The sequence below is a fragment of the Oryctolagus cuniculus genome, chromosome 16 (assembly GCF_964237555.1).
Source record: "Oryctolagus cuniculus chromosome 16, mOryCun1.1, whole genome shotgun sequence".
Classification (NCBI taxonomy): domain Eukaryota; kingdom Metazoa; phylum Chordata; class Mammalia; order Lagomorpha; family Leporidae; genus Oryctolagus; species Oryctolagus cuniculus.
This window is the reverse complement of record NC_091447.1, coordinates 54,758,928-54,779,553: the sequence shown is the minus strand read 5'-3', so window position 1 is coordinate 54,779,553 and position 20,626 is coordinate 54,758,928. Positions and strand designations below refer to the sequence as shown.

The 20,626-nt window shown below is 47.2% G+C and overlaps 1 protein-coding gene across 1 annotated transcript in view; it reads right to left on the bottom strand.

Moving 5' to 3' along the window:
- Positions 1-20,626, bottom strand: part of VWC2 (von Willebrand factor C domain containing 2) — a 103,293-nt gene that overhangs the window by 53,704 nt on the left and 28,963 nt on the right. Inside the window, exon 3 of the mRNA XM_017337642.3 lies at positions 20,069-20,198. Within this exon, the coding sequence (XP_017193131.2) occupies positions 20,069-20,198 (130 nt within the window). The remainder of the gene's footprint in view (positions 1-20,068; positions 20,199-20,626) is intronic.

Below are 20,626 nucleotides of genomic sequence, written 5' to 3'. Positions count from 1 at the left end.
GGCCCATCTTCTGTTGCTTTCCCAGGCCATTATTAGGGAGCTGGATTGGAAGTGGGGCAGCTGGGACTTGAACTGCTGCCCATATGGGATGCTGGCACTGCGAGTGACGGCTTTAAGCGCTATACCATAAGGCCAACCCAACCATGCAGTTTTCTGTATGATTCTTTTGTTCCATGACTTGTAAAAACGTCACTGCAAAGTGGTTTGTGCTTCCTTTTGCCAGAATTCTACTTGTCCAAATGGGAATGCTGTGACCTGGGAACTCTCTCGCGGCATGAAGGAAGTGCCATAACCTGGGCCAAGAGACTTGATCGACTCCAGCCTGGCCTCCATGGGCAGAGGCCTGTGACCTAGACCCTGGTGCTGAATCCTGGCTGAAGGCCAAGTGCTGCCCCAGCCCCTGGCGCCCATCAACACACTTCCTGGACCCCTCCTCTGCTGTTCTGTGCCTCTCCAGTTCCCTGAGCCACCATCCATCCCTTGGTGTCCCCCCCCCCCCACTTCTTCACAGCCCCTTCTCGTTCCTTCTTTGCTCTCTCTTCAGAAACCTTGGTCACCTGGTCTTGGCTGGCATTGGGCCTGGTTACCCTGGACTCACCCCCAACGGCAGGCATCTCAAGATTGTCCTGCTGCCTTTCACAGGCGCCCAATGCTGCTTCCTGTGACAACATCTGGCCCTACCCTCCAGCAAGCTCGTGGGAAAATCTGAACCCCAGGCCCACCCATGTCAGTGGCTTAACCACCTCTTCCCATCTTCTCCACAATCCCTGCATGCAGTCTAGATTGAGAACCATGTGCAGAGGACACACACTCGGTCTCATGGCTTCTAAGATTAAAAGCCCAATTCTCTGCCCCCACCTCCAACATCACCCTTAAAGCCTCCAGCCAGCTCCTCATTCCCAGTCACTGTGACACTGTCTGCTGTGCTGTTCTGGGTCTTATTTCTCTCTTCCCGTCCAGCACTGTGCACATATTTTCAAAATACACATTTCAAAAAGAAATATGCACAGAGGGCTTTCCAGATCCATAGATTCTGCATCTGTGAATTTAGGCAACCAGAGTTAGAAAATATTAGAAAAAGTAGTTGCGGCCAGCGCCGTGGCTCAATAGGCTAATCCTCCATCTAGCGGTGCCGGCACACCAGGTTCTAGTCCTGGTTGGGGTGCCGGATTCTTTCCCGGTTGCCCCTCTTCCAGGCCAGCTCTCTGCTGTGGCCCGGGAAGGCAGTGGAGGATGGCCCAAGTGCTTGGGCCCTGCACCCTATGGGAGACCAGGAGAAGCACCTGGCTCCTGCCTTCGGATCAGTATGGTGTGCCGGCCGCAGCGCGCCAGCCGTGGTGGCCATTGGAGGGTGAACCAACGGGAAAAGGAAGACCTTTCTCTCTGTCTCTCTCTCACTATCCACTCTGCCTGTCAAAAAAAAAAAAAAAGTAATTGCACACGTACTGAGCATGTGCACAGTATTTATCTCATCATTCTTCCTGAAACAATCCAGCACCAGCTATTTACACAGAATTGACACTGCATCAGATAGCACAAGTTATCCAGAGGTGACTTAGAGTACACAGGAAGAAGTATGTGGGTTTTATGCAAATCTGCTCACTTTTCTACAAGGGACTTGTGCACCCATAGATGTGGTGCCCACTGAGGGATGCCTGTACTGATCTGAGAAAATAGAATCTGAGAGAAGGAAGAGTTTAGAAGTAGAGAGGAACAGGTAGTAATGCTGAAATGCATCATTCGCCCAGAGAACACAATTCTGTAAACTTTCTCTGCCTAATCATGTCACTGTGGAGCAGCCACAGCAAAAACCAACAGAGTTCATGTTCTTCATAGCCTGGCTCCCAAGTCCTTGCCCTGCGTTTGGTGTTTGGAGCAGGAAGGTTTAAAGAACCTCAGCTCCTCTGGCCATGTGGCCAGAGACTCTATTTTGTACTGGTAGTTCAGCATACCATGCAGACTTGGACACTTGGTAGGACTGAAAACTCTTTGGCATAATCAACTTGCTCATTGCCTGGTTGCATGTGCACACATTTACATAACTGAAATCCTCCTCTTACAGTTGTGGATCCTGTTTCCAGCATGGACTTCGTAATGTGTGATGAAAGCTCTCTGCCTGGATTCATTCTCCATAAAATGAACAGAGTCCCCTGGAAATGAATTAGCCACTGGGGATAACGAACAGAGGACAAAGGAATAGACCAGTGAACTGCATCAAGTCAAACCAGGCAGTTTGCCCCGAGGCCCACAGAACCCGTACACCGCTCTTCAGCTCCTCAGAACAGCCCTGCTCACAGGGCAGAGAAGCTCTTCAGAGTGGTCTCCTTCATTCCAGATCAGCCCATGAGCCTAGAACTCAGAAGAATCACTGCTAGTCTTGCTTGACAATGTACTGCCCCCATGCTACAAAGTCAACTCCATGGTGTCTGGATATGATGACCCGAAAGCCACTCCACCTTCATCCTGCTGGGCTCGACTGCATCTCTGAATTCCAAATTCCTTCTACTTGAAAAGGTTCCTGGGTCTACAGGAGCCTCATCAAAGTCAACATCCAAAACTCGCCTCTGATTCCCTTCTACCACCTGCGGCTCTGCCCACATTCCTCCCATCGAGTTCCTCACCCTAAAGCCCTTCAAGGCAACCCTAACACTTTTTCTCTCATGCCCACATGCAAATCTGTTAGCAACTCATAGTATCCACTGGTCTCTTGACCTTACTCCACCACATCTCGAGTTTTGCATGTTGTCTACAGCTGCAACTCTGGGAGGATCCTTCTGAACAGAGTGCTGCTGCTAACACACTAAGGATTGATGACATACTGCTAACACACTAAGGATTGATAACATACTGGTAACATACTAAGGATTGATAACATACTGCTAACATACTAAGGACTGATAACATACTGCTAACACACTAAGGACTGATGAGGATGTTTAACAAAACTGATCTGAAAATTCAGTGCATCCCAATCAAAATGCAAATGGGGAATTTGTAGAAACTGACAAGGTGATTTTAAAATTTTGCGACAGTGGTGGGCCTTAGGCACAGTGGTTAAGACGTAAGTTAAGGTGCCCGCATCCTGTACTGGAGCGCCTCTGTTTGCTATCCAGCTCTACTCCTGTCTCCAGCTTCTTGCTAATGTGAATCCTGGGAGGCAGCAGATGCTGGTTCAAATCAGTGGGTTCCTGCCACCCAAGCAGGTGGCTTGCACTGAGGTCCAAACACTTGGCTTTGGCCCCAGCTAGAGGCCGTTGTGGGCATTTGGGGAGTAAACTCGTGCTTGGGAGTTCTCTCCCCATCTATCTCCTCTCTCTCTTTTTCTCTCTTTCTCACTCCCTGTCACTCTGCTTCTTAAGCGAATAAAATTAAAATTTTGTAACAAATTATGCTGACACAAAAAAATGCAGACACAAAAGCAACCAAAAACAATAAAGTTGGAAATCATAGAGTACCTGATTTCAAGATTTACTGACAACTGTAGAGTCAAGAGTCTGGCATCGGCAAAAGGACAGACACACAGCTCAGTGTCACAGAACAGATGGTCCAAAAGTAGGCCCACATGTTCATGATGAGCTATTGATCAAAACGCTCCAATAATTCAATGGGCAACAGCTGACTATCACACAAGAAAAGGCAGACATCAACCCTTTCCTCCCACTTTGTACACAACATCCAGACTCAGACAACATGTATGAACTAAAATTATACAGCCTTGGGAAGGCAGCAACATATAACTAACTTTTTTGGCTCAGGATTAGGCAAACATCTCACAGAAATGACACAAAAAATATAGACCAAGAAAAGTTGATAATTTGAACTTCAATAAAATTACAAACTCCTGCTATTTAAAAGACATTATTTAAAAAGTGAAAAGGCCATGGACAAAACAGTCACTGTGTATGTGTGTGTGCACATATGTGAATGCACATGTGCTTGTGTGTGTATAGGCAAGTGTGTGCATGTGAAATGAAGGGTAATAATAATGACAATAATAACAACCAAATAACTCAATAATAAAAAATTGAGTCAAAAACCTGAAGAGGCACTTCACGAAATAAGCTGCATAATGGCTGCAAATGTCATGGAATGACGCCCTCGCCAGCAGTCTGGGAGATGGAAGTTAAAGTTCTCTTCACCCCGGAGCCCCTTCAGTGCACACGCTCAGCACCAGGTGCCCCATGCTGCCCGCCACCTGTGTAATGGCACATTGCACAAGGCTGCTTTGTCCCAGCTTTGAGTCGAGGGTAACTCTCACTTCCTCTTCTGCCTGGACTTATCTCTTGGGTGATAATATTGACTAACAAGAAAGCCAAGCCCTCGACTGAGAACAGAGTCTGGGAGGGCGGCAGGCTGGGGTTTGTCTGGAGGCTCAGGCTGAGGGGTGCACAGCTGTGATGACGCCACATTCGCCACAGCATCCTACGGTGCTCTCTCCTGCCAGGCTTCCACAGTCCCGTTGGGCAGGACTGTTACTTTTCACTTTTGGTGTTTCAAGTAATGAGGAGGCACTGTCAGGGTACAGGCTGGGGAAGAGTTGCTGTAAGTACTGTGCTTTGTCTGTACTCCCAGTATGCACAACACCCACCCTCACATTGCTCCGGAAAATGCAATGGAAGTCTAGCGCTTGCTAGTTCGGCTAGAATTCTGACAGCATAACTAAGAGGGGTGGGCGCTTGGCGCAGCAGTTACGCTGCCCCTTGTGTTCATGATCCGGCTTTGCCGTAGATTCCAGATCCCTGCTAATGTGTGTCTGCGATGGAGTGGTGACAGCTCAGGTAGCTGAATCCCTGTCACCCATGTAGCAGACCCAGAGTTCACAGCTCCTGGGGCTTGAGCCTGGCCTAGTCCTGGCTGTGCTGGGCATTTGGGGAGTGAGCTAGTGGATGGAAAAGTCTCTCTCTATTTTTCTAAACCAATAAATATTTAAAATATTACTGAGGAAACATTTCAGGAGTAGGGAGAAGTCTTGGTTGTAGCAAACTGAACTTGATTTTAATCATTTTACAAACCAGATTTACATTCTCTGCACAGCCCCTCAAATGCAAGAACTGGCTAGACAGAAAAGGATGTCCTTAAAATAAACACGCTTGTATCCTTCCTCTGTCAGAAAATCTCAACAAATGTGCCCTTCCTTCGGGCCTTCGTGACCTGTAGGAGGCGCAGGGAGGGGTCCACCTCATTCTGTCTGGTGGTGCTTTAGGTCACGGCCATCTGGCAGCCTGGTGAGCCTCGCTCCCGGAGTCTGGAGAGCGCACTGGTTTCCCTGAGATCTTTCAGGCCCTGCAGCCAGGCTCAGAGCCACGGGGAGGCTGTGGGGCACCAAGTCCTGTGGTGTGGACGGGGTAAACAGCCGCAGCATCTCCGTCAGCTCAGGCACGTGGCAGGGTCAACTCTCTCAAAGTACGGTGGGGAGCTTGGGCTCTGCAGTCTCACTCTATTTAAAAGGGTTCACAACACAGCAATGTATTCAGGGGAGGCCAGAATGTGCCCCCCCAACAGGGGCCAGTGCCGCAGAAGCAGGTGCGGGGAGCCCCCTGCCTTTAAATAAACCTAAGACACGGGTTCACAAACACAAAAGGGGCCCTGTTGCCTTGACCAGGGGCCACAGAGGTGAGCCACTGAGGGCAGCTGTAGACCCCGTCAGCCAGATGCTGTACTAGAGGGAGCTCCCTGGACGGCCTCACAGACCAGCCCTGTGTGCAGTGTTTGCCTTCTCCACATTGCACCCCTGGAGTCTCCAAGTTCTTCTCCCTTGGCCTGTCTTCCTCTGGACAGTCAATGATCTTGGCTGCTGGTGCCACAGAAGCCAGATGCCAAAATGTTCCTCCTGAGAGCTCCTTTATCATGTCTCCCGTGTGCAAATGAAATACACATTCATGCACTTCTGTTTGATTTCCTCTGTTCACTCTTTTTCAAAATGGGTGTGGGCTGACTAGGATTCAGGGGGCTAATTATCTTTTCTCTATAATATAAAGAAGCATCACATTCTATACCATGGGATCCATAGCCTAACCTGTGTCTTCCGGTTTCCATGTCCTGTTCGATTGGTGGACATGGCTGTGGAGCACAGAGTATGACAATGGACAAGTCTCAGCCCCTGGCACTAGAGCTGTCCCGCCTCACGGGAGAAAACAGGTGACGATATACATCTGAACATGGTCAGTGCCATAGTCTAACAGACTCCTTCTTCTGTGAACGTGAACATGGAGCAGCCACGCACTCGGCATGGTAAAGATCAGCCTTGGCAAGTGTGTTCGGGAAGGGCTGTGAGGCATCATGGGTACAGTACAAAACTGAGGACAAACAGCTGAAGGGAAGTATCGGCGGTGTGGTGCAGACTCAAGACAAGAGAAGGGACTTCACGTCACCATGACAGAAGTGGGCCCAGACCAGCTGGAAAGCTGGTGAATGCCAAGGGGTCGGCCTGCCCAAGGGGCCAGGTGAGAGGCCTTCAAAAATCTAGTCAGCAGCAGATGTATGACTTCTCCTAACAGTGACTTTGTTTGCTAAGGCAGCCACACCCCTTCAAATCATATTGCGTTTTTATCTCTAGAGGTAAAGAAGTATTATCTCCTGTTTTGTTGATGTCATTTTACAGACGAGCAAACTGAGGCCACAGGTCAGTCTGCCCTAGAGGCAGGTGGAGCAGACCTAGCAACTATGCTGTAGACCCCATGCATGGTCTGCTCCTCTTCCCAGCCTCCCTTGCCTGGAATTGTGGTTCTCTGTGCCCTGCTGAAGGGGAAGGGGCTATGGCCTCATCTCTCTACACATCTTCAAAGGCAAACAAAGATAGGCTTTAAGTGTCTATCTTGTTAATATGTCGAGTGATTTGCTGGTGCAAAGAGATTGGGTAAAACAAGGAAACCTGAGAATTAATCAGAGAAAAGAGAACTGTTGTCTTTGTATATCCCAAAGAGATCACTGGGTCATCTATCAGACACGTATGCAGTTATGTCACTGAGTAGCAGATCCTTAGTGCGGACGGCTCTTCAGGGCGTCTGGTCCAATAGGGGAAGTGTTTATCTGGGAAGGTAACCTCCACCCTCTGACTACTGCAGAAGAGTGAGTTTACTGATTAGGACTCTCTTCCTTGCTTTGCCTTCTAATCTGCCTTCTTTCAGCTTCCATCCATTTTTTAGCCCTCCCCAGCTAAGGTGAGCTGGACGCTGACATCCCCAGCACTGGAGGCCCTCCTTGGGGAGAATTTCAGTGTGTACCTCTGAACTAAGCTTAATCTGCTTCTCAGGTAACCAAAGGGCTGTCAAGCAACTACTCTCTGTAGCCAGCATTGGAAGAATAATGTTGCAGCAACGGCTAAAATATCGACACTCCAGAGGCACATAATTCTTATTATCTAAAAAATTTCAGCGTTTCTAATTAAAGAATTGGCAATGGTTTCCCCCCCCCCCCATATGATAATGCCTCATTCGATGATGGCTAAAGTGCTTTCAAAAGACATTCAGTGAATGTGTGATTAAAGAGACATTCAGTTCACAGCTGTCAGGATTAGCAAATTGCAACCGCTCTTAAGTGAAGGCATTTGTTTTAGAAAAGATGCGATGCAATTTTCAGAATTGGAGGTTTATGGATACCTCCTGGAGTAATGCAGTCCTTTATACCTGAAGTTTATCTTCCTGAAAGACAAATAAAGGGTTCGGTTTTGCCTTTAGTGTGAGGGCAGGCTGTGCCTCCTGATCAACAAAGAGGGTACTTTGCATTCCCTGGAAGCATCCACTGAAAATCCTTGCTACGAATATTCATGGGCTTCTTTTCCTGGAGACAGAGACAGATTGGGCAAGTCATCCACTGGGCTGTTTTTCCTCGTGGTGTCGACCGCGGACACATCACTCCAGCGGAAGGCACCCATGTAAGTGTTTTGGAGGCAATTCCAGTTTCCTCTGGTAACGGCGCCACTGATCATCCTGGGGACGTGGCAGAGATATGTCTTGGGATGAACAGCTTTATTGTCTGCTGTGACAGTTGATTTCCTGTCCGCTGAGGACACAGGCTGGAGACAGTTCAGGCCACTGCATTAATGACCAAGTGGCTTTTCCCGGACAGATCTCCTCCAGGGAGGAGGGATGGGGAGCTCCCCCGAGTGGCCTACCTGGGAAATACAGCTGCAAACTGAACCTGCAGTGCTCACAGAGCAAGCTTCGGGGGCTGCTGGAAAGAAAAGCTGTGGTGATGGGTGGTGCTGTTAAGAAGCAAAACTTGCAGGGCAGCCTGCGGGGGCCGGAGGCAGGGAGGAAGTGTCTGAAGTTTCTCCCTTCCATAAGCAGCACTTGACATACTAATCCTCACGGAGCTTACCCTGATTTTGCAGGTGAGACACTGCCGAGCTTAAGCCAATTAGACATGGTGTGTGTGTGTGTGTGCGCGCGTGGGGTGGTGGTGGCGGGATCAGGCAGAACGCCTCCTCTGTCTAGCTCCACAGCCAGGGTTTGTCTGCCTTTCTTTAAGGAGTTCATTCCAACTTGACATTCAGAGTACAGCAAGGAGCCTTCACAGCTGTGGTCTGCCAGCAGTGCCTATGACCTACTTCCCAACTGTTCTTCCTGCCTCCATTACCTGCACCTGAAAAGGAACCCATTTGCAGACTTCTGATGGCTCCACATCCTACAGAACCAGCCAGAGGGCAGCTGCCGTGACCTCTGAAGTGTCGTATTCCTGCACCTGCTCCTCCCCAGAGCCGCTGCCTGTACCAGCGTGCAGCCTGCTGTTTCCTTCTCTGGAAGCAATAGCAGCCTCCTTGTGAACCCCACAACCAGAATGGCTTTGCAGGACTCAACTATAATTGCACCGTTTCCATCCTAAAAATCCCTGCTTTGCCCTCTCCCAGCTAAATATAACTTCCGTCACAAGGCATAAAAGCCCTTCCTAAGCCAGGCAGTCCCCATGCTGCAGGCCCTATCCATACTCCTCAGGGCTCCCTCCACCTCCAGGATTCAGGACTATGCTAGCTCATTAGGAGGGCAACGCTAAGCCTCGACAGGTGGTCCAGCCCAGGACCCGCACACTCCTCCTCCTCTTCCCTTATGGCCCCGAAGGCCTTCTTCCGCGTGGCATCCTGCACACACTCTGGAGCTCACCTTCACATAACCTGCGCTTCCAGGGGTCTTCTTATTTCCATTTCATCTCCTGAGGCAGACGGCAAAAATCAGTCCGCATCTGCCGCCTGAACAAAAAACTTCAAAATCAATGGTGTTACTCAATGGTCTCTACATCCACAAAGGTAGCTATTTTAATATCTGCATTTTACAGGCACAGAAATGTCCTTTGATTTACTCCAATTCTTACTCTGAAGGCTGCAATTCCTCACAGGGCAGTCCACCAACTGGGCTTCACTTCAATGACCTTCAGTCATGCAGGATCATTTCGATGATGTTCGAAGTTATTTTGGTAAGAAGGTAGAGAAGTATGACATGTGGTAGGGAAAATGCCACCCGAAATATTTTAAAGTTAAGTGTCCAATTTTGAAATAATGGGCACCATTTTCTATAAATTAAACTACTAAAAGGTTAGCAAGGTCATAAAAAATCAGAGGCTTTCTAAATTCCTGCAACCTTTGTAATCCAACAGTGATCTGCATCAGAAAATGTTCCCAGTCCTCAACCGGATCATCTCACTGCTGGGAACGCTTCCTAGTCACGTAATTCAAAAGCAAGTGAAGGCTGCATCCATGGTGAAACCCACGGCAGGGGTCTCAAGTGTTCCCATCTCCCCTACCACATTCATCACAATGCAAGTAGCACAGCAAAGATAAGTTGTTTACAAGGCGACCTCCTTTCTAGACCATGAGCTCATCAAGGGCAGGCTCCATAACTTGATTATGTTTGTATTTGCACTGAAATAATAAATGCTTCAACATTCTATAACTGCACACATGCGCATGCGGAAAACATGCCTCCAAAAATGAAAAGGAGAACCAACTGTTCAACAAGACGAGATCTTTACCTACAGTATCTCCAGGGTTCCTTCAGCCAGAGCACAAAACGAATGGAGCTATCGGTTCCTAGTGGGATCAATTTGCTTAGGAAGCTGGCCACAGGTCTCCCAGTGAGGACATGTAGGCATGCATCCTTAGAGATTCAAAGAGCATTACATAGAGGTGTTGCTCAGAGAATTTCCAGGCCTGGGCCCCAGCAGGGTCAAAAACCATAGTGAAAATGGCATAGCCAAGACTAGTAGGGGCCATATTTTAACCTGGGTCTCCAGAAACACACTGAGAAATCCATGATCACAAACTCTAATTGGAAATGGAGCACAATGAACTCAGAACAGCACTTTTTCTTGGGGGCGGGTGTGTGGTATAGAGGGTTAAACATCCTATATCAGAGTATCAGGTTCAAGTTCTTTTTTTTTTTTAAGATTTATTTATTTGAAAGTCAGAGTTACACAGAGAGAGGAGAGGGAGAGAGAGAGAAAGAGAGAGAGAGAGAGGTCTTCCATCCAATGGTTCACTCCCCTATTGGTCGCAACGGTCGGAGCTGCACCGATCCAAAGCCAGGAGCCAGGAGCTTCTTCCAGGTCTCCCATGCAGGTGCAGAGGCCCAAGGACTTGGGCTATCTTCTACTGCTTTCCTAGGCCATAGCAGAGAGCTGGATTGGAAGAGGAGCAGCCAAGACTTGAACTGGCACCCATATGGGATGCCGTCACTTCAGGCCAGGACCCTAACCCTCTGCACCACAGCGCCGATCCCTCAGGTTCAAGTTCTGGCTACTCAGCGCTTCCAATCCAGCCTCCTACTAATGTTCCTGGGAAGGTAGCAGATGATAGCCCAAGTACCTGTGCCCCTGCCACCCTCATGGGAGACCCAGATGGAGTTTCCGCCTTCTGGCCTCAGCCTGGCACAGCCCTGTCTGTGTGGGCATTTGGGAGTGATCCAGGTGCTTGAAAGTACTTCATTCTAATGAACTCATAGCAAATATTTGGAGGCAGTATATCTGTAACTAGAATCATTTATTTAAAAAATAAGATCATGCCCCCATGTTTGCAAACAAATGTACTAATTTAAAATGTTCTCAAGTTTACAAAAAAAAAAAAAAGCTGCTAATTCAAGACCTCAGGAGGTGATGAAAACAAATTAAATTCCTGAATTTCAGAGATCAAACTTCATCCAATCCCCATTTTTATCTAACTTGCCAGAAATTAGAAGATCCGAGAGCTCTCTGAAGATACTGCTGAGCACGGAAGCCTGGAACAGGCAATGGCAAACCATAATTAAGACTGGTTAAGGAAGAATGAGGTGCAGTGTGGAAGTACCTATTACAGAGGCTGGGAAAGTCAAGTGCTTCTCCAAAGAAGAATAAGTGATTGACGCTCACTGGGCCCTAGGAGGATTAATGTGATGTCTTCTAAATCATTACTCCCACAAAACCAAAATACGAGTAAAACAGAAGCTGTTTGTCACAGATCTGCACTGGCAACTTGGAGTGCAGTGATAGGCTTACACTGGGGAATGCCACGGGCAGCAGAAACCTTTTCACTAAGCATGCGTTTATTTAGTATTTATTTTTAAGGAAAAATATATACTAGGAAGTCATTTCCTCCAGGTCGCGGTACCCAGAAAGCAGAATTGCGCACTTCTTTTTGTGGTGGATATTCATTACATTTCTCTTTTTGGAAGCTGAGAGTTGAATTTTATGGCAATCCTTTAACTAGCAGGGGGATGGAGAACACACTCTGCATCAGACTACTCCATCTTGGTTCACTATTCAGCAAGTTTCTCTCTGCCTTGATATTTTCAAATTTTAGGACATTATTCTCTGATCTCTATCTTATATTATATATATATATATTTTATACACACATATAATACATAAATACACATTCATGTAGTATATATATAATATACATAATATCTCTAGATAAACACCAACCATAAATTTATGTATGCATTTGGAAATGCATCTGAAGTCTGAAAACAACCTCATTCCTTTAAGCTCTCCTGTGTTCTGCTTTCATGGAGTCTGATCAGGAAAGGAAACACTCAAGAAGAGTGTGAGAACAGGAGCCTCTACACACAGTGGTCTTGCAGGGGGGTCCTCCTCAGACCAGCAGCAACAGGAACATGGACAAGCTCATCAGAATGCAGGGTCTCCGGCCCCAGCCCAGCCCTTCCGGGTGAGCAAGTCTAGGCATGGAGCCCAGCGGTGGGTGTGTGTGGCTCTGATGCACAACAGGTGCTGGGAGCCTAGGTCCCAACAAGCGGAGGACGGTGGACTCTCCAGTTGGTCGTCTAGAAGCACAAGGGCCTGCAGGAGATGACTCTGCACTTTCATTCCCAAGAAGGAGAGTCCCAGACAGCGTGGAGGAGTGCAGTGCCCAAGGGAAGACGAGCAATGTGACTGCAGGACGGCCCGTGGGGGTGCTGGGCACACAGGGCACAGAGGGGACCTGCAGGACAGAAAGCTTTACTAAGCCAGAGGCTTCTGTGTGTTCTGAAGAATCCTAGGATGGGCTGTCTACAAAATGACAAACTGTTTTGTAACATGAATGCACCCCTGGACATGCCCCCCAGCAACGCTGGAGGGCTCCAGTTTCTCCACAACTTCGCAGATGCCTCACTTAGTGTTTTTTCATTGCAACCGTTCCAGGGGTGTGGAAGAATCTCACTGTGTCTGTAGCTTTCATTTCCCTACGAACTAATGACACTGAGCATCTTCTCTAGTGATTACTTTCTGTTTGCTTCATCTTCTGGCAGGAGTGTCTGGTCAGATCCTTTGCCCGATTTGTATCAGGCTGCCTTCTCAACTTGTATGAGTTATTTATACAACTGGATACCAGCCTTTGATCAGATATATGATTTGCAAATTATTTCTGAAGCCCAGGAGTTGTCTTTTCATTTTTCTATTAGTGTTTTAAAAATGCAAAAGTTTTACATTTTGATTCACTTTGTAAGTGTCTTTTCTTCTTACAGATTCTGATTTTTATGCTGAATGTAAGAATGTCATAAAGATGCTCTTCAAACATTTTAATCTAACAGTTATACACTTTAACTTTCTTATTTTGGTTTATGATTCATTTCGTGTTAACATTTTCTCCCATGAGTCAAGAAGTGTGCTACAGAGGAGTGCCCAAAGAACGGCTCTCGAGAGGTAGTCTTCATCCCAGCAGCCACGGAAACAGAAGAGAGGGTGTAGGTCTTCTTCGGGATTTCTGCATGTGAAAGTCTAACTGTCCCAGAACATTACCACCCAGGTGAAGAATAAATATGTAATGATTTGCATGCTGGATTTATTTCTAGACTCTGATAATTTTTTCTATTATTTCATATATCCATTTGTACACCACATTATCTTCATTATAACTTGCTAATATGTTATGAAACTGGCAAACACAAAATTTCCAATTTTGATCTTTATCAAAATTGTTTTGGATAACCTTTATGTTCCATATGAATTTTAAGATTAGTTTGTCAATTTCTACCAAAAAAAATTGGATGTTGGAATTTTTAGGAATTGCATTTATAGTTCCACTTGGATAGAATGTTCATCTTCATAATATTGAAACTTCTACTCATGAAACATCTATTTTTAGTATCTCCTTTAATTTATTTCAACAATATTTTTAATGTTTCATTGTTCAAATCTCCCAATTTTGTTTTTTGTTAAGTTCTATTCTTTTTTATGTTATTCCAATTATTTTATCAATTTGATATAAATTATTCATTTATAAAAGTATTTATTTTCATCTATGTAAAGGCAGCATCAAACATATATTCAGAGAGAGAGAGAATCTTCCATCTGTTGATTCACTTCCAAAACACCCACTGCCTCCCAGGCTACACCATAAAGAAGCTGTGTTGGAAGTGTGACAAGGACCCAAACTCTATTATGGCAAGCAGGCACCCTGAGTGGTCACTTAACCAGCTGCTCCACAACACCTTCCCTGATGGTTTTTGTGTATCTGCCTGGTACTATTCTTTATTAGTCCTAAAAGTGGTGTGTGTGCGTGTGCACAAGTGAAATCCTTAGAATTTTCCATATACAGGCTCATGTCCTCTCTCCATAAAGGCTATTTTACTTCTTAATTTGTCCTCTTTTCCTACCTTCTTTCCTCCCTCCTTCCCTATGTAGAACTGCTACTCCATTGAAGGGTAGATGTGGTAACAGTGGATATCCTTGCCTTCTCCCTGATCATTGTGGTATTGAGGGAACACCCATATTGTTAGTTATGAATTACTCACATTTGCTTTTTATCAGGGAGAAAACATTCCAATTTATGTCTAGTTTGTGGAGAACTCTAATCATTAATGAGTGTTAGATACTGTCAAATACCTTCTGTGCACCTATTGAGATCACATGTGGTCTTTATTGACATTCATCTTGTTAATATGGTATATTACATCACCGTCTTAATTTTTTAACTGTTAATCCAACCTTGCATTCCTGGAATAAATCCACTTGGTGTTAGTACATAATCCTTTTCATAGCGCTGGACTGAGATTGCTCATGTTCTGTGAATGAGTTTTCCATGTGTGCTCATGAAGGGACATGGTCTGCAGTTTTCTAATCTGTGTGTGATGTCCTCCTCCGGCTCTGGTATCAGGGTCCTACCAGACACAGACATTAAACTTGGAAGTGCCCTCTTTGCCTCTATTTCTTGAGTGAATTTGTGAAAGACTGGTACAGATTTCACCAGTGCAAGCATGTAGGCCTAGGCTTTTATTTCTGGGAAGCTTCTATTATAATTTTAATTTTTATTTTAGGCCAATTGAGAAATGAACACAGTTGATTTTTTTTTTTTGACAGGCAGAGTGGACAGTGAGAGAGAGAGACAGAGAGAAAGGTCTTCCGTTGGTTCACCCTCCAATGGCCGCCGCGGCCGGCGCACCGCGCTGATCCAATGGCAGGAGCCAGGGGCCAGGTGCTTTTCCTGGTCTCCCATGGGGTGCAGGGCCCAAGCACCTGGGCCATCCTCCACTGCACTCCCTGGCCACAGCAGAGAGCTGGCCTGGAAGAGGGGCAACCGGGACAGAATCCGGTGCCCCAACCGGGACTAGAACCCAGTGTGCCGGCGCCGCTAGGCGGAGGATTAGCCTAGTGAGCTGCGGCGCCAGCCAGTTGATTTTTGGCAATTCGTGTTTTCCTAAAAATCTGTTGATTTCTCTCAACTTTCCTGAGCTGTTGGACCAAATTTGTTCTAATATTGCTTTACAATCATTTTCAATTTTGCAGAGTCAACAGTGATGCCCCCTCCTGTATTCCTGGTTTGTGTCTTCCGATTATTTTCTTGGTTACTTAGTCAAAGTTTTGTCAATTTTATTAATCCTTTCAGAGAATCAACTTTCGAAGAATTAACTTGACTTGGTTTTACTTCAATTTTTCATAAGCTTTTCTATTTTCTATTTAATTGATTTGTTTCCACTTTTCTTATATTCCCTTTGTCAGCATGCTTTTGGAATAATTTGCTGTTCTTCTACCAGTTCCTTAGGTAGAGGCTTACATTATTGATCTGAGAGCTTTCTCCTTGCCTGACATAGATGTTTAAAGCCATAAATTTCATTCTAAGTGGCCACTTTAGCATCATCCCACAAAATGTACGTTGCTTTCATTTTTTATTATTCAGTTTTTTTCCAAGATCTGTTTTCTTCATTGACTAATGTATTATTTAAACTGTGGCACAGCAGTTTAGGGCCCTGGCCTGAAGCGCCGGGATCCCATGTGGGCACCGGTTCTGGTCCCGGCTGCTCCACTTCTGATCCAGCTCTCTGCTGAGGCCTTGGAAAGCAGTGGAGGATGGCCCGGGTCCTTGGGCCCCTGCACCCGCATGGGAGACCCGGAAACACCAGTGGATTTTTGACCGGATTTGTGCTGAGTCAATGGATGAGTCTGAGTCCAACACGCATCTTCCCTTACTTAATCTTGTGATCATAAAATGCCCTCTCTCCTTTCACTTGGGCTTCTTTAATCTCCCTCAAGCTCGGGGGCCCGTGCCAGGCCGCAGGGTTGGCCCTGCCTCGCTGAGCTGCATGCTGCTACTCGCAACTTCGGTTCTTCACTCGCTTCCGCTTGTTTGTTGCCGGCAAGCTAAGCGCAGCTGACTTCAGCCTCATCAACCTCGCGAAACCCGAATGTCATTCTGTCTGCGCACACACAGGCCTGTCCTCCGTGAATAACCACAGCGCGTTTCCCCGAGACTGCGCCGCGGCTTCTCCGGTGAGATCCTGGGCATGTTCAGGCCTGCTGGCGTGGGGAGGCTGTCCTTCGTGGGAACGACACGCACTCGAGCCCGCGCGCACCTAACGATTCTGAAACACGCGGGAGAAAACAAGACCTCAACTCGGCAGGGACTCGCCCGGACTCGTCTCATCGACACCTCGGGGCTCCGCTTACAAATGCTAAGTTTGTCATTTTCCTGCCAAATAAACTGGTCATACCCATCTTCTTGTGAAACCGCAGCCGCAGGTAACCACCGGAGGGAGACGCCGCTGGGTCTCCAGGCCTGGAGCGCGCGCGACATGGCCGCCCCGTGGGTGCCGTGCGACATGGCCGCCACGTGGGTGCCGTATTCCACCCCGAGATGCCCGCCGGCCTTCCTGTTTCAGCACTGACGTCCTCCTCCTCTAGCCGTAAAGCAAGACTGCTGCAGCCGGCCGCATGCAGACATGCGCACTGAAGACCCAGGCCTGCCTGGAGAGCGCGCCGCTGGAAGTTCAAAATGGCGCTCGTGGTGTGTGCCGTTGTGGGAGAAAGCGAGACAGGAAAAAACCAAAGCAGTGCCACGCAACATCCATTTTACCACATGTGACACCCTGGAAGACTGATTTACGCGAAGTCAACACTGAATGCATTTGATTTGTGATCATTTATTTGTATTCAGGGCATTCTTGTTCCAACTCTTGCTCCTTTGGTGCGGGTGACCTTGGCAGTGGGAACTGAACCGCGATTTTCCTCCTGCGGGGAGAGTGAGCTATTTCAGGCTGCAGGTCAGGACGTGCTGAAGTAAGGGGCAAAGGTCAGGCCCAGGAGACCAGCAGTCAGGACTTGCCTGTGTCACCACCCTAATTCTACCCAGGCACTGACTTCAGCTAGAACACCGATTCTGGTGCCCTCACGCGTGACACAGCAGACCGGTGTGCAGTTCTTTAAGCAAACACACTTCTGCGTGTGGGAAGGCAGGGCTGGGCCCCTGCGCGTGCTCCAGCCGCCTGGGCGGGTAGGCCAGTGTGTCAGCTTCTGACGGAAAAGCCTTCCAGTCTCCTAGCCCTCCTGCACTGTAGGTTCTACATCCAGCCTGCCCTGACAAGGTCAGAACACCCTGGCACTAGAGGCAGCTGAAAGCCAAGTTCTGTCAAACAAAACACAAATGTGATTAGACACATTGCAAGTTATCTTCAGTTTATTCCTGAAAAAGGAAGTTGCTGTCTGCTATTTTGATATAACTGGATCCAGCCAATGATATCACATATGTCTAGTTTTTAAAAAACACACATTAATCAACTCCTGCAAATCTCTAATTTTTCCCATACTTCCCTCCACAAAATCCTGCCTTCTTTCATCCCATGCTGTTTCTCAAGTACACAGGTCAAGGCTGGACATTCAGAAGTTTCCAGGCTGCTCAAACCATCAGTGCAACAATAAAACATACTGTGTGTCTCTAAGTACACTTTATTTATAAAGCTTTCACTTTCGATTTTTTTTGCTTACTCAAAAATAAAATTATATCTTGAATGACAAAATTTTGAATATAAACAAATTATTTTGAATATTTATAAATGTTAACATATCCACACATGATAAAGAATTCAGTCAAATACCTTTAATAGGTAATTCTCTGGTTGTCCACCTAAGTGGAATAAATTCTAAGGGCAAAAGAACTGCAAAGAAATCCTGAACTCTACTCGGTAGATTTCCTGCTGGTGGTGGTATAAATAGAACATACACTGTCCCTGCCAAAATAAGTAAATCTGTTTATGGTGCTGGGTTATTTATTTGCAAAGATGGAGAGCAAGAAGGACAAAGGCAGAGACAGAGGAGATGAAGCAAAACACTAACAATGGGTAAACACGGGATGTATAATTGGCTCTTGTCCAATTAGTTAAACTTTTCTTCAGTTCTAAGATTTTCCTAGGGAACAAGGCAGATTAGGGGCCGGTGCTGTGGCATAGTGGGTTAAGCTGCCACCTGCAGAGCCAGCATCCCAAGTGCCAGCGTCCCATATAGGCGCCGGTTTGAGACCCGGCTGTTCCACTTCTGATCCAACTCCCTGCTGATGCTCCTAGGAAGGCAGCACCCGTGAGGGAGATGGGAACAAGCTCTGGCTCCTGGCTTCAGATCAGCCCAGCTCCAGCTGTTGCAGCCATTTAGGGAGTGAAACAGGATGGGAGATCTCTCTCTTACTCTGTCTCTCTCTCTATGTAACTCTACCTTTCAAATAAATAAATAAATCTTTTTTTAAAAATAAAAGAAAAAGGCATATTAAAAAAGGCTTGAGATATCAAAATCTCGTGTTTCCATCTATTGTAAACACCATAATAAGATTCTCCAGGTATCTAAAGCCAAAGCTTTGTTTCTAATCACAATTGGAAGAGAAATGTGAAATATCCTGGATACTTAAGATGCCAAGTGTTTGATCCACCAGTATTTAAACCACTTGCTCAATATCATTTGACTGAAAGTAAAGTTACTCCGCAGTTCCTTCCCCACCGTGAGAGATCTATGGCCCAAAGGCAGCCCTCACTTCTGCTGGCAGAGCAGCGGTGCTGCCACAGTCCAGCCCAGCCCCAGGGAACTCCGCCCACCTTTTCACCGACTTCTCCTTTCCCAAGCTGCAGTTCTGCCCCCCGATTATTTCTCATTAATAGGAGCAAAGTATATTCATTTCCCTCCATCTCACAGCTGGCATTGACCTGATTCTCAGCTAAAGGAGTCAAAGCTTCTTCACAAGTAATGCACACTAAGAATAGCCAGTGCCTCATCATGTGGCCAGTGCCTAGTGTCTTTCTATGGACACTGTCCACTGACATCCCCTGGACTGGTGGTGCCGGGGCTCTGTAATCATTACATTCTAACCAGCAATCTTGCTCATTCAGGACCACCCTTCATCAAAAGGAACTTTATTCTTTCTTCCATTTATTTATTTCAAGTGTGAGACGACACGTTGTGACGAAATCTGGGCATGTGGATAGACAAAGGTATGTGTGGCACCTCATGGACCACACAGTTCTGACAGGCATGACAGGCACCTCACAGCTGTTCCAAACACTGCAAACACCCCTGTCTGACTGTCTACCCACAGCTTGCCCACCACTGACCAAGCCTCGGCCCAGCGGCCCCAGGTAAGGGGCTGATGACATCACAAGGGCATGCGCCATGCTCCCCTGTGGAGACCCAGCAGGCGCCGTGGGATGGCACCCGGACATACCAGTCCCTCACTGCATCTCCAGAGTGTGCCCTCTTCCACATCGTCCCCAACCTCTCTGTCTGTCACCCTTCCCACCATGCTAAGCCCATTCTCATCAAATACTCTCCAAACCAGTGATGCCCGGAACAGTGCTCAGACCTCGCGTACAGGATCACCCTCTTACTCAGGGCTGGGAACCACGCCCTGGCTACACTGAGACCAAGAACATCTGCTTGTCATTCTCAAAATGCCAGCAAGGCTTCTGATCTCCCAGGGGCTCACCCTGGGAATAAGGGGGCTCTCTTCCTGCCTAATTTGTTTATGACAAATATTCAAGTATGCTCCGAGTTTAATTCACTTAGTAATGAAAAGAAATTGAGCCCAAGCAGCATGTTTGATTTATCTTAGAAACAGAGAAAGAGCTTTGCAAGAACAAACAAAGTTAAATTAAAATAAGTAACTCTCCTCAATGGTGGAAATTGAGTGCTTCCCAAAGAACTTAACATCCATAAAACATGGGGCTGATACCACCAAGACAGAAGAGACTTCCCTACACCGCAACTCCCAGCCACACCCCACACATGGCCAAAACATCACATTAAGTGCATGTGTGTGCGGGGCACATGTGTTCACCCTCACACACGTACACAGACTCCGTTCCCTGGGAAGCAGTGGGCAGCAGTGCCCTTGTCCCTGGCGGGCTGCACGTACCGTTTTTGCAGATGGGGCAGCACTGGTCGGGCTCGTACACGGGGTCCACGCACTCAGTCTGGGGACACGCTGACACTGTGCACAGGACTTCGCCGTTGGCCTCGCAGCGGCACCGCTCGCACGGGGACACCTGAAACACAAGCCCGCGGTCAGGGTCACGCTGTCAGTGTCCTCACCTGAAAACACTGATGTTTTTTCTTCCCCTGCACATGCGGTGAAAACACCAAGCATTTTAGGGTGTGTAAAACAAGGCAGGCACGGACAGAGGAGTCAGGGCAGGTCGCAGGTCTCCTTGGGCGCAGGCACACACCTGTTCCCACCTCCCTCAGAGCAGCTTGGGGTTTTAGCTGTCAGCCTATTGCACTTCTCTGTAACTGTCTTTTGAGGAAAGGGGATGTTTCTTTCAAAATTGAGCAAATAATACATTGCTCCTGAATTCTTGCCCAAGCGCTCATCACAAGGAGTCATCCCTGTCCCAGAGCCAAGATGCCCCCTGTCTGGCCTGGAGCATTCCCAGGGTTTCCGAGCTGGTCAGTTAAGAAGAATCCAAAACAGGGA